We start from the raw sequence: 13055 nt of genomic DNA, 5'->3' as shown, positions 1-13055 counted from the left end.
TTTTTATGTAGCTATTCTAATACATGAAGGAAAAAATTAAGAACAGAATATGAAATGGTTAATTGTGGGAGAGAGCCAGTTTGGTGTGGTGGTTTGAAGACACCAGGCCAGAAACCAGGAGACTCTTAGTTCTAGTCCCACCTTAGGCACAAAGCCAGCTGGGTGACCTTGGGCCAGCCACTCTCTCTCAGCCCTAGGAAGAAGACAAGGCAAACCACTTCCAAAAATCTTGCCAAGAAAACTGCAGGGACTTGCCAGACAGTCACCAAGGGTCAAGACTTGACTCAAAAGCACCCCCTCCCCACAAAAAAAAAAGGGGATAAAAGACAAATCGTAAGTATAAGGGAATTTGTAAGTTAAGTTTGATGAAATACATACTCTGGAGTGAAATAACAGGGAAATTATTTAAATTCTGATTTGAAATTCTATAGCCAGGACTAGCACTGGTAGTACTGAGTAATATTAGAAGGTAAAAATAGAGATTTCTGTGTCAGGATAGAAAAATCTTAGCTATAAACTATCTGCCCACCCCAACCCCCACCCCCAATCAGAAATACATTTCCTTACTTAGAGCAGACATCTGATTCCACTCAATCATGGGAGCCAACAGACTGCCCACTATGCTTACTCTTTGTGTTATTTATTCCCCATATCAATTTCTCTTTTATAGCACTTCAAAGATATTCCATTCTCTTGGTAATGAAAAAGGAAATATGGGATCCTTGCATTCTGTTTATGGCTGTGGCTGAACTTGAGACTAATAGGATGAAGAACTTGTATAGAAGATCCAAGGCAACTCAGTCTTTGACAAAGAATTCCTGTATAGTTGTAGTTATGTCCCAATAGAAACAGTAACAATGGTGTGGGCAAACAGCATATGTGCCCATTACTTTAAACAACATTATCTTGGTCTAACAGGCTATTTCTGACATTTCAAACAACACTGCTTCTGGAGAGGTGTAACAGCTGTTGGTGCCTCTTGCATACTCTTGTCCATAGCGACCTAAACCACTAACTGTCACCTCGGTGCCTTGAAGCAAGATTTCTACCATCTTCTGAACTTCAAAGCTTCCAAATTTGCAACTGCCCCATGGCCAGCCTCCATACTACCATCAGTAAAGGAGACGCTCAGTCTGCCTGGCTGTGTTAGATTAGGGTTTTTTTGCCCTCCTTATCCACAGATTGAGATTATTTTTTCTGCCTTCCAAAAGCAAACAGCAGCACCGTGTGCCTGGAGAAGAAGCATCTTTAGAGTTTGAGGCAATCATTAGATAATCACCTCTCATTATTAAACTTTAATTTAAATTGTGTATTGAAAAGAACAAACAAACTTGTATCAAAGGAGCCTCAGGCACTTTTCAGTACTTGATTAAATTTGAGGGTGTGGGGGTTGAAAGCCGTGTAGATTCTTTGACTTATTTCCTCTGAGTTTCCATCTTCTGATTTCGCTCATTGCTGCAAGGAAATAATATGAATTATTGCTCAAGACTAGTTCTTTCTTTTCAGATGGCTAAACTGGAAATGTAGATTCAGGAAGACTTTACCAGTCACCCCCCATAATGTGCCCCAAATTTATTCCTCATTGCTTCCCTTCCTCATTAATTTCTCATCAGTATATCCATAAATTTTCATGCTTAATTCTCCAAGTTTTCTGACTCTGTGTTCTCATGTGTATCTTGTCCATCCAGCTGTCACACTTAGAAAACTTTCCCTATATCTTTCATTATGATACATAGCAGAAATGTGCTACATCTGAAGTTCAGGGTTAGGGCTGGAAATAGAAGTTCAGAAGTACCTCTAGTAGAAAATGATCTACTATACTACTAAAATTAGTATTGGAACAATACATTGTTCAATGTACATATTCCTGCAGAATCCCTTTCTACCAGCAGTGTGACAATACTAATCAGTTTAATATAGTTCTACAAGAAAGATCATTTTCTCAGCTAGAGGTTAGCTGCTGATTCTGCTGCCCACTCTGAATTAACACTAGGATAATTTTATATAGATATGGGGCACCTGTAGTAGTGCACAGTGATTATAAGCTTGCTTGCTTGCTTCCTTCCTTCCTTCCTTGAATGTAAGTACTACATGGTAATCTAATCTGAAGGAAAATGGTCAGCTTCTTTCTCAGGGATCAGAATGTTCCTGTCCCGGAAAATATATTTGTTCAATGCATATATATTAGATGCCTTTCAAGCTAGCTGCAGCTTGTGCAACATAGCTTACAATATAAAACATACGATTCAGTATCCATATAACCTGTTCATAAAATTGAAAACAAAAGTTAGTGTGAACCATTTAAAACCATCCAATTTGAAAAGATAAGTAGCAAAGGTATGTATAAACAAAGCAGTATAGATAATGAAAAAATAGTTAAAAGCCAAATGAAAGTAGCAACAACAATGTTTTAAACCCCTCTTAAAGACAGCTACCAGCTGGAGCCTACTGTCTTTCCCTTGTATAGGATCATTGAGAAAGCCCTTTCACTAGTGCTTGTCAGCTTTACAAGGCTTAGCAAATATAGTCTCACATCAGCAGATTCATGAGGTTGGGACTCCAAGTATCCAAGTCCAGGCTCACCCTTTGAATCGGATCTGGAAATGTTCTGGCAATCAGGGAGTCTGGTACAAAACCAATTCATCACTTTAGCTCCAACAAAGATACAAGTGGCCGTGCTTTGCCCTAGTTAAAATGTCTGAAACATTATCAGAGATAGCCTTTTAGTGTGTATTTTAATACTGTAAACTTAGCTGAAACTAGTTCTCCTTTCCCTAGACAGGGACAGAGAAGATGGACCAGCCAAAGTTGGTAAAGACATGCTTACCCAGGCAACACTGAATTGAGAAACTCTTCTAAGATACAGAGCTGGTCCTTCACTGGTAGTGCAATCTTATCTAACGTCATTTGACTCCTGTATCCAGATTAACAGATTTTTCCCACCCAGCTCTTTAATTTTGCCTAGGTAAAGCGTCTGCTGCTTTCCCCCTACCCACCACCCATCACAAAATTGCCTTCAAACAGCTACTCAAGAGTTTCATAGCCTCCCTGGAATAAGGAGGTGTCTTCTACATGTTGATCATACAGCAGCTCAAACCTCCAGGCAACTTTCCTCCTTTAATTGGGAATGAAGCTTGCATCATCCCAAATAAAAATGCAAATTATCCAAAAAGTGGAGTTTTCAACAGATATCAACAGATCTTACACACTGTATTCTTTGACCCCTTTGTGATTGTTTTGTTCTAACAGCAGAATTTTAAATTATTTTTATAATTAAAGTATAATAAGTAAAAACGGCAAGTAAATAATAAAAGCTTATGGGAAATTAGGCCATGCTGTCACAGCACAGATAAAAGAGATTTGCTCTAGCTTACTGGGATGTGTGAAATCATAGTTGCCTTGGCTATGTGTCTCTGATTATGTACTGCATTGTCCTATTTCATCATCTCTCTTTTTTCTCTCTCATTCTGTCCCATGTCCTTCTCTTTTTATTAAGGTACATGATCACATCCCTAGACCGAACTCATGCTGGCTTCTATCGCTGCATTGTGCGCAATCGCATGGGGGCCCTGCTGCAAAGACAGACTGAAGTACAAGTGGCATGTAAGTGCTGATGAGTCCTGTCCTCCAACGTTTAGGGATGCACGAGGCATCCTTCTACAACAAAGTCAGCTCCAAGTCAAAAGGGCAGCCAGGAAAGTTATGTTGCCTGAATTAATGTTTGGACCACTTGTTAAAATGGGTTAATGAGATTAGGATTTCAAAAGGCTTAAATGGTGCAGTGCATGTTATAAAGGACCTCTCCAGAGTGGAAGGAATGATACTTCCAGCAAAAAAGGAGAAAATCAACTAGGGGGCAAAGCTGTATGGAAGAACATATCACAGAATACCAAAAGAAGTCATAGCTCATTGGTAGAACACGTGCTTTGATTCTGTGAGTCTGAAGGCACTTTCACAAAAGAATCATTCCTAAGACACTACAAGGTAAGGGGATAGATAGCTACAACTGTAGTTTTGTGTTCTCTACGTAGGGGTTTGCCTTGTTTTACTGTATTCATGTATTTTCTTATTTTATTTCATGAACTATTGAACAGCTTAGAAATGCATTAACTCTCACAAAAATAGGTTGCTTTGGATTTCCTTCTGTCTGCAAGCATCCCCTCTCCTGCATTGTATATGCTATATTCTTCTCCATCACATCAGGAAATTTTGCTAATTTCATTGATAAATTAGGCAAGATGGATTGTTCATGCATATGATTTCTTATTTTAAAAATATCAGCTAAAATTTATCCTTGGTCACTGATAGAATAATCAGTCAAGGTTATCAGTTAAGCAAAGTCTGGATGATCCTTGATAAGCAAAGTTAAGTTAAAAATTATTGGATGCTAAAGAGCTCTTCAGCTGAACCGTGCAAAATAGAATTCAGATCAATAGCTGGAAGAGGAAAGTAGAGAAATTGAAATTAACAGAAAGGCCCTTTCTTAACAGTGTGAGTGATGAACCATATGAGAAGAACATCATCAAACCAGGACATCTTTCACCTTCTTCAGATCAAGATTAGAGGAACTTGTAAAGGACACCATTCAGCCAGCTGCAGAATTTTAGATATCAGAATCGTGAAAGGAAATTCTGTAGCTGTGCTGTATATATTAGAAGTCACCTTCCTGGTTTTATCACACTTTATTAATGCTCTGTCAACAATAAGCTGACCTTTGATAGCTGTGCCAAATCACAGAACCTCAAATCACAAAAGCAATGTCTGCTTCTTCCAGGCTGAGAGATTACATTTAAATGTCTTTTTTTTATTATTTGTTGCTTCTCTTTTTATAGCTCTTTCAGATTTCACATCATTATTTGCAAAGCTCCAATGGCAAGTGAGACCTGAAATTGTCTGTATTCATGTAATAGTTTTGACCTTTGGTCCCTTAAGATATTCCTATAAGGAAGAAAACTATGGGGGTTTGAGGGTCATCAGAAGATTTGGAAGGTGGGTGGTTTGGTGAGTCATAAGGGGGCTAAAATAGCTGTGGGGGGGGAGGCAGACAGCAGACTAAGGAGCAGATTAGTATTATAATACATTAATGGAAGTTCATGGAAATCCAGTTTGAGGAGCTCTTTTCCTGAAGTGTTAAATCCCTCAGTTTTTAGCAAAAGCAAGCCATTCTCCTCCACAACACTTTCTGGAAGGCAGGGAAAGCAAACAGCATTTATAACAATTACACCACCATTGCCTGTCACAGGAATAAGCTGCCCATATAAATCAGCTCTAGTCTTTCCAACATGCAGGGAAGAAGGCCGGAACATTGATGACAAAGCTTCAGCTGGAGGCAGAATCTGGATCAGTTAGTTAGCACCTATGGCAGTTAGCTAGGGAATCTTATGCCTTACCACGACAGAGTATACTGTCAGGGAAGTAAGAAGGGAGGGGTTTTATCTGGGGTAAGAAGAAGTAACTTGAAGGACAACATTTTGGAATACAGGCATATTTCTAAGTCTTAACACAGTCTTCTCCATTCTAGTAACCTCCAGATATGTTAGGTATACAAACTCCCAAATTATTAGCTCACACCCTGAGAAGGACTGTTCTGGGATTGCAGGTCCAGGATTTCTAGCAGCCTTCTGGGAGTTGGAGTCCCTTCCAGAATTTCCAGCCAAAATATGGGGAATTGCAGTTACAACATATCTGCTGAGCACCAGTTTGGGAAGGGCTTATCTAATCTTACTAGACCAGAAACTTTAAACTTAACTATAACTTGTTAGGGTAGGTGTGGGGAACCCATATCCACCCAGATGTTGCTGAATTACAGCTCCCAGAACCCCACTAGCACAGCTTATGGTGGGGGATGATTGGAGTTGGAGTCCAGCTGTGCATGGAAGATCACAGTTCCCTGCCTTGAACTAGGAGAAGCAGGTGTAATATAACATTCCGTTTGTGGGGGAGGTGGGAAGTCCCACCCTAGTTCTTTTCAGCATAATGGAGTTTCTGTTCATAAATAACTTGCGACAAAAGGAATAGATAGCAAGCAGTTCTACATTTGTTTACTTTCATAGCTTAGTAGTCTTCTAAGCTTTCATAGGATCACAACTAGCTCTAATATTAAGCAGAGCAAAGCAGTCATCTCAGGCAATTGATTTTGGGGTACTCTAAAAGGACAGCAACTTATTGCTTGTCTGATTTATTATGGAGAGTCTATTTGATGAAATGGTTAAGCTTAAAGGCATCACGCTAGAAACTGGGAGGCCACAAGTTCTAGCCTACCTTAGGCACAAAGACATCTGGGTCACACTGGGCCAGTCACTTTATCTCAGCCTTTTAAAAAATGTTGCCAAGAAAACTGCAAAGACTTGTCCATGCAGTCACCAGGAGTCACAACTGAGTCAAAGATACCAAATATATATTGGTAAAATTGTGTGTGTGTGTGTGTGTGTGTGTGTGTATGCTTCATTTTTAGTTCATGGACATTGTGGTTCCTTCTTCTTGAGGCAGTAAGATAGCTTGACCAGCCTTACATAGGGTCTTCAAGAAAAAAATGGCATCAGGGCTATATGAGAAGCCACCTCTTTACAGCAAAAGGCTTGGGCTGGCAATATCTGTCAAATCAGAACGTGCTTTGAGGGCTTCAGAAGCTCAGAGAAGAAGATTCTGAGGCAGGAGAAGAAAATTCAGAAAGATCAAGGAAAGCAACAGTGGAAATGGAATGGAATCTTAATTCAAGCTTCAGGCAAGGTTGATTGGGACCTCTGAGACTTTCTGTGTTCTCATGCCCAGCTATGACATATAAAAATGCCACTTTGGAAAGAGGGATGTCATGCAACTAATTCTAGCAAAACAATCTCTTCTGAGGAGAGCCAGTCATCAGTGAAAGACCAGGCACAAGAGACCTTCCCAATTGATAAAAATACTGCTGGGAATCCCACCCTTGGCTATGGCAATGAATCACAACAGCTACTCTACGGCCTTATTCCTTCTTCTTTTTCCTGCCTGGTTTTGAAGTTACCCCTCTGTATTTTATTGCCTAACTGCAAGAGTGTATGTTGTTAACAATTCAAAATCCTGAATCAGGCTTCCACTAACATGAGTCACTTCAAAGATACTGAGAGGATTGTGATGGGGGGTGGGGGGGGAGGCAGAACTAATGTATGGGGAATTGACATCCATTGATAAACTTCAGTATTAAGTTGAAGAACTGAAACTTGCCATCTTCTGTATTCCTCTACCATAGTGAGCTGCTGTTGCCCTGTTGTGCTACAGATAGTGAGTGCCAGAACCAATTTCCTTATTGCAGCATTTACTCTCCATTGTATACATAGTTACTTGCAGTTATAAGAAGCTGGTTGAAGAAAAGGCTACTATCTCTCTGGTGCATGTGGTTTTGTTTTTTAAGGGCCGTCCTACCACAGCTTCAAGATTAATAATGAAGTTGAATGTGTGTGAAGCCCTGAGGCTGATATCCTCAAAGATATCTCCTTAACCTCCCTCTGATGTTCCTTATTAGATGTACTCCTCCATTGGGAATCATCCTAAGTGCACTTGGTGCTTCATCAGCGTTCTTCAAATGAAGATCTATGAGCCAAAGATCTATGCAGCAAAAGAAAATTAAAATAAAGAGAGCCAGTGGAAAGTCTTGGCCGGGGGTGGGGAAAAGGGGCATCTTGTGGCGTGTAGTTTGGAAACACGCTGCAATGACTCAAGATTTAGTGTACCGATTTTCATGACTCTCTGCCTTTCTGTCAGGAAGAAAGATATCCCCCCCACACACACATACACACACACACAATTGGGAAAAGGAAATAATTGCTGTCAAAGACTGGGAAAAAGCAGATCTATGAGCATCTCCTAACTTTAAGTCCATAAATCAGTTTCCATGAACTGGGGAAAGGTGTTCCAAACATTAAGAACAGACTCAGCCTTAAGAAACTAGCGCTGCCATAGCCTCAGCCAAGCACAGAGCCTGGGGCAGACTTTACCTCCAATTTCACCATTAGCCTAGGCTAGACCCAGTTCTTACAGAGCATGCCTTAAAATCCAGCTCTCCCATTTCATTTGACTTTGCCATTCCCTCCCCCCCAAGCAGCCCCCTTCTCCAAAGGTTGATGGCAAATCAGGCAGCTAATAGGAAATTAATCAGGCAGCTGTGGTGCTGCTAATGGCCAAGTCGTTAAAAAGAGATTCTTTACACGTTTTTAATTACAGCAATTAAATCAAGTCAATAAAATGACTCCCCCCCATCCCCACCCCCATTTTGTCATTAGTACTATTATTATTAAAGGTGCTATAAATTTCCAACCCACAAACAGCTGCGCCATGAAGAGGCACTGACCTCCATCCTTTCAGTGTCAAGGCTGTTGGCTACGTTGTCTGGGAAGAAGAAAGGCTTCCTGTTGTAGATACCAACGTCTGAAAGATATCTGGCAATTTTTAGGGGTCAGTGAGGGTGGGCATACAAGAGGGATGATTCACAACAAACGTGCACCTGCAGCAGTGGAGACTGCTCTGAGTGTAGGAAAACAAGGCTTTGTTTGCTGTGTGTGTGTGTGTGTTAAACACAGGTCACTGTCAATGTAAAGCATGTGAAACCTTCATTTGTATGGCTTTTGGTCTAAAGAATCTGTACAGGCACCTTAATAACTACATTTTAAAGAAGTGTTCCAGCTTGTTCCCCCACTGCAGCTTGTGACCACTTCTTGTGATTCAATTCTTTCCCAAGAAGCTATAGAATGCATGTGTTATTGTGTCAGTTGTGAAAGGTGCTCATTCACATATATAAATTGCCACCTTTCAAAGAACACCCATGCAGTGACTAAGAATGGCCCTGGCATATTTCTCCCATATATTTTGCAAGGAGAAAACTCTCATTTATATGGATACCATTTCATACCTTACACATTAATGGGCATTTTTGCACTTAGCAATCCATTGCCCCAATCAAAATACTACACAAAGCCAGTTGCCATGTAAAAGAAAAGGCCGAGAAATCTATCAAGGTTCTAAGGTGTCAGGATGACCTGGGTCTTTGGGCTTTGCTAGCTGTGAAAAATGGGAAGTTCAGGTTTTTCTAGCCATTTTTGTCCCTTTCCTAAAATAATATGTAAAGGGCATATTCTAATGTATTCTTGGCTGAAATGGAGTGGGTAATTGGCAGCCCAAAAGCAGCGTGCAGCCCTACGAGACACATTGGGGTGCCTCCCAATGCTTTGCCTCTTTTTTAACAATTTAAACTTAGTTGAACTAAGCTTTTGAGCAGAGTTTCACATCTATTTTGTATACACACCCTTGAAGGCTGAAAATATTGGGTATAATCACTCCAGAACATCACTGCATCTCCACAGTGCCCCTAGCAGTTCTCTGAGAATAATGATGAAAATGAAGGGACCGCTAGGCCAAAGAATGATGGGTGGTGAGGTGTAAACTTCATTGGTACAGCTGTGACCCATCAGGATGCGTGGAAGAGCTCTTCTTTTCCATGGTTTCGGGCAGAGAACAAAAAAATAATATTTATGAATAAGCTGCTAGATAGTGATGATCAGTTGCACCTCAGAATTACTGATCATAATTTGTGCATGACTTAGGTCTCCCCCCCCCCATCCCCGACATACTGCCTATTTTTACCTTACCTTGTGACTCCTACATTCTCCCTGTGCCCTATCCTAGGCCCATAACTGGAAATGATTGACTGAATGCATACATGAATGTGTGCATTCATACATGCATGGAGAAAGAGCAAAGCACCTAACTGAGTTCCAAGTGTGAAAAGTAGAATAGGTAAAATCTAAAGTACTCTTAAACTGCCTAATACCATTTCTCATTATTTTCCACTTCTTCTTAGTTCCTTTACCAAGGTGGATGCCATGGAGGCACGCATGCACACGCACTTTAGAGCTGTAGCTTACCTGACTGTATTGTGCCTTTGTTATTGATATATTTACTGCTGTTTCTCTCTCCGCTCTCCTGACACGCACCCTGACCAGATATGGGAAGCTTTGAAGAGAAGGAGAAGCAGCAGAGCGTCTCACACGGTGAAGCTGCTGTCATCCGTGCTCCCCGCATTGCCAGTTTCCCTCGTCCACAGGTCACGTGGTTCCGCGATGGGCGCAAAATCCCTCCCAGCAGTCGCATGTGAGTAAAAATGGCCCTCACAAGAAAGCCACTGGGGTTAAAAGATTTTAATAGATCTGCAGGTCTGTCACTTTTCTTTGGAGTGGGATCTTACAAGATAGCTGGCCAATATTGGTGATAGCCCTAGAGAACAAGGAGGCCTTTGCACCTGGCCCTGAGGCAATGCTCCTCGTATCTGCTCTCACTTCCCTTTCCACCTGGGCATATTGAACGTAGTGGCTCCCCAGAGAGAAACCTGCATTTCATCCCTCACTAACCAGCTGCCTGCTTCAGGAGTTGCTGTGCTTAATGGCCCATGTATCCACCCTGCCTCTGAAGACCACCAAGCACTATTTCATTTGGTTGGCTTGGTTGATACAGCCATAGAGTCTACTCTCTTTAAATAAACCGTATTTTTTAGCAATCGTTGTTCCAGATGATAACCAGTGATGATTCTTATATTCATGTCCCACTGAGCTGAACTTTGACCTGGAAATTGAGCTATTTCTATTGTTAATAGATCCCGTTTGCTTCACCATTAGTATGTGAACCAACTCCACCCCACATGCAAATAAATAATATAGAGTAGTGAATGTGGACAGAAAGAACAAGTGCTACACATACAATAACTTACACATACACTGCATTTTTAAACTCAGTGCTTTCTGCTCAGTATCCTTGCTCTCTTGGTAAGTAGAGAACTGTGTCTTTCTCACCTCATCCTCATTACGTTGCTCTTGCCAGCTGTTGTGCTTCTTCCAAGAACCCTGATGGTTCTTAATACTCTCAGATCCAGAAGCATCTACAGGTCTAAAACTGATACTGAAATCTTAATAGATGAAACATGAGGTTGAGGGCACGAGCAGTCTGATTATAGCTGGAAATACGATTTGGCAACATGGGCAGCGCTCAGACTATTGTATGCCAGGATGAAGTCCTCCAGGCACCCTTAGCAAGAGATACATTCATAAAAGAGACCCAGAACACGCCCATAAAAAAAAGTAACCTTCATCCCCAGTGGAAAGTCATGAGGCAGACACATTAGCTGAGCTGTTTATCTGAGAGAATCCTGCCATGTCTAGTTTTAATGGAGAAAATGCAAAGGAATGCAGCCGAATGTGTTCTTGTTAAACTAACATTAAGGATGTTTAACAGATGTCTTAGACTCATCACATTAAAATCTGGAGATAGACTTGATAAACTAATGGCTTTGTTTATCATGGAGAAAATGAATTTAAGCAAGCGGGGTGGGGGAGAGAGCTGTAAGGAAGGGCATTTGCTTGTTCTTAACAGTTGTAATATTCTATTCAGGAAAGAAGGGGAAAAATTGCCATGCCTCTCAACACAGACAAGCACATTCATAGTGAGATGCAGCAATACCCTAACAGCAAGAATAATTTTTCAAGAGTGGAAGTTTTCCTAGCAACTACCTCTCTCTTTATATGCTCACAGGCATAACTCACATAAAGGTATGAGGAAAGGGGTATGGAGACCAGTAACACTAATCCAGCATATAAGGAAAGTGTGACACTGAGCAAATGGTGCATTCGTCTATTGCAGTGTTGTCCAAACATGGCCACTTTAAGATGAGTGGACTTCAACTCCCAGAATTCCCCAGCCAGCATGGCTGGCTGGGGAATTCTGGGAGTTGAAGTCCACTCATCTTAAAGTGGCCAAGTTTGGACAACACTGGTCTATTGTATTCATTCCACAAGATATGAAGAATGATGCATCTTGCTCCAGATAGCTAACAGAGCTTTGTTCTTATGTCCTGTGAGCAGCATCTCTCTCTCCACACCTCTTCCATGGAATCCTCCACAGATTTGATCCATTGGCCCCAGCTGAAGTTCAGCAGCCAAAGGAAGACCATCATATGTGGTGAGGTTGCTGACTTCTCTCACATAGCTGTCAGGCTACTCATAGGAGAGTATAGGTGTGTATGTGTGTGTAGTTGGTAGACATTTGCAGGAGGTTCCTTCCTCCAAGGAGTTTCATAGGATGCTATGCAGGGCAGCCAGTGTGGAAGAGGACCCTACCTCAGTGCAGCAGAAGGCCAGTTGAGTTGCTTGACACAAAGCAACTTGTGTGAATGGAATGTAGGAAAGAAATATATTAAATTGCCTTCTTTTTGCCTTCCTAAGCTAAGTTTGAACAAAAGAATGCCTCATTAAGGCATTCTCAAGGCAAAACATCAGTAAGATTGCTGATGTAAATCTGGACTAATTTGTTTATAAGCTGTGTCTCCCAAACACAATAAAAGCTGATTCATTTTTTAAATGTTGCTGATGGAAACATGCTTGTTTCTTTGTGGCTGTGGAATTTTTCACCAAAATAGCAGCTCTGCAATTAACACTTTGACTTTGTCTTCACCTACTTTAGTATCCTGTTTTGTGTGAACTACCCAACTGTCTTCCAGGAACCAAAGTGAAAGCTCCAGTTACAGATATATGTAAAAATGTTTCTTGGCAATCTGTACTAGGCAGGCAAACACACCTTAGCTCTATCTCTGAGTGAAGTGTAATGGAGAATGTCCCTGAGTTTCACCAAACACTGGAAACAGTGCTTTTTAGAACTGGGGTGGGTAGTGGTTTCAAAACACTGAAGAAATGGGGAAAATAGGATGACTTATAAATAATGATATATTTCTCCAGTAGAATGAGAAATTAAAGAGGCAGTTCAATGATGTGATATTCGATAGTTCTGAATGTGTGAACACTTTGATTGTGGTTATCGCAGTCTTGGAAGAGTGTAATGCATTGTTTCCCACCCAAATCCACTTCCTAGTGAGAGGTAGAAAGAGGGAATATGTGATCAGACCTTCTCAGCAGCACCAGCTGAGTGTCTCTGAATAAGCAATTTGTATCTAGTGAATTAAGAACTTTGCATACATTATTTGGTTCATAGAGAGCTCTCAATCACTTGAGAGCAACATACAGTATATAGACAATCCACCACAC

At 41.0% G+C, this 13055-nt stretch overlaps 1 protein-coding gene across 7 annotated transcripts in view; it reads left to right on the top strand.

The window, feature by feature from the left end:
• SDK2 (sidekick cell adhesion molecule 2) overlaps window positions 1-13055 on the top strand; it is a 365800-nt gene that overhangs the window by 262690 nt on the left and 90055 nt on the right. For all 7 annotated transcript variants that reach the window (XM_088138347.1, XM_088138346.1, XM_088138350.1 and 4 more), the window contains 2 exons: window positions 3497-3603; window positions 9972-10119. In XM_088138347.1, coding sequence (XP_087994473.1) covers window positions 3497-3603; window positions 9972-10119 — 255 coding nt within the window. The remainder of the gene's footprint in view (window positions 1-3496; window positions 3604-9971; window positions 10120-13055) is intronic.

The sequence above is a fragment of the Python bivittatus genome, unplaced genomic scaffold, assembly GCF_059951505.1.
Source record: "Python bivittatus isolate LINGU-HERP-01145 unplaced genomic scaffold, Pbiv_v1 ctg000220_np1212, whole genome shotgun sequence".
In the NCBI taxonomy this organism is placed as follows: domain Eukaryota; kingdom Metazoa; phylum Chordata; class Lepidosauria; order Squamata; family Pythonidae; genus Python; species Python bivittatus.
Note: the sequence above shows the minus strand (reverse complement) of the source record. Positions and strands in the feature narration are given on the sequence as shown.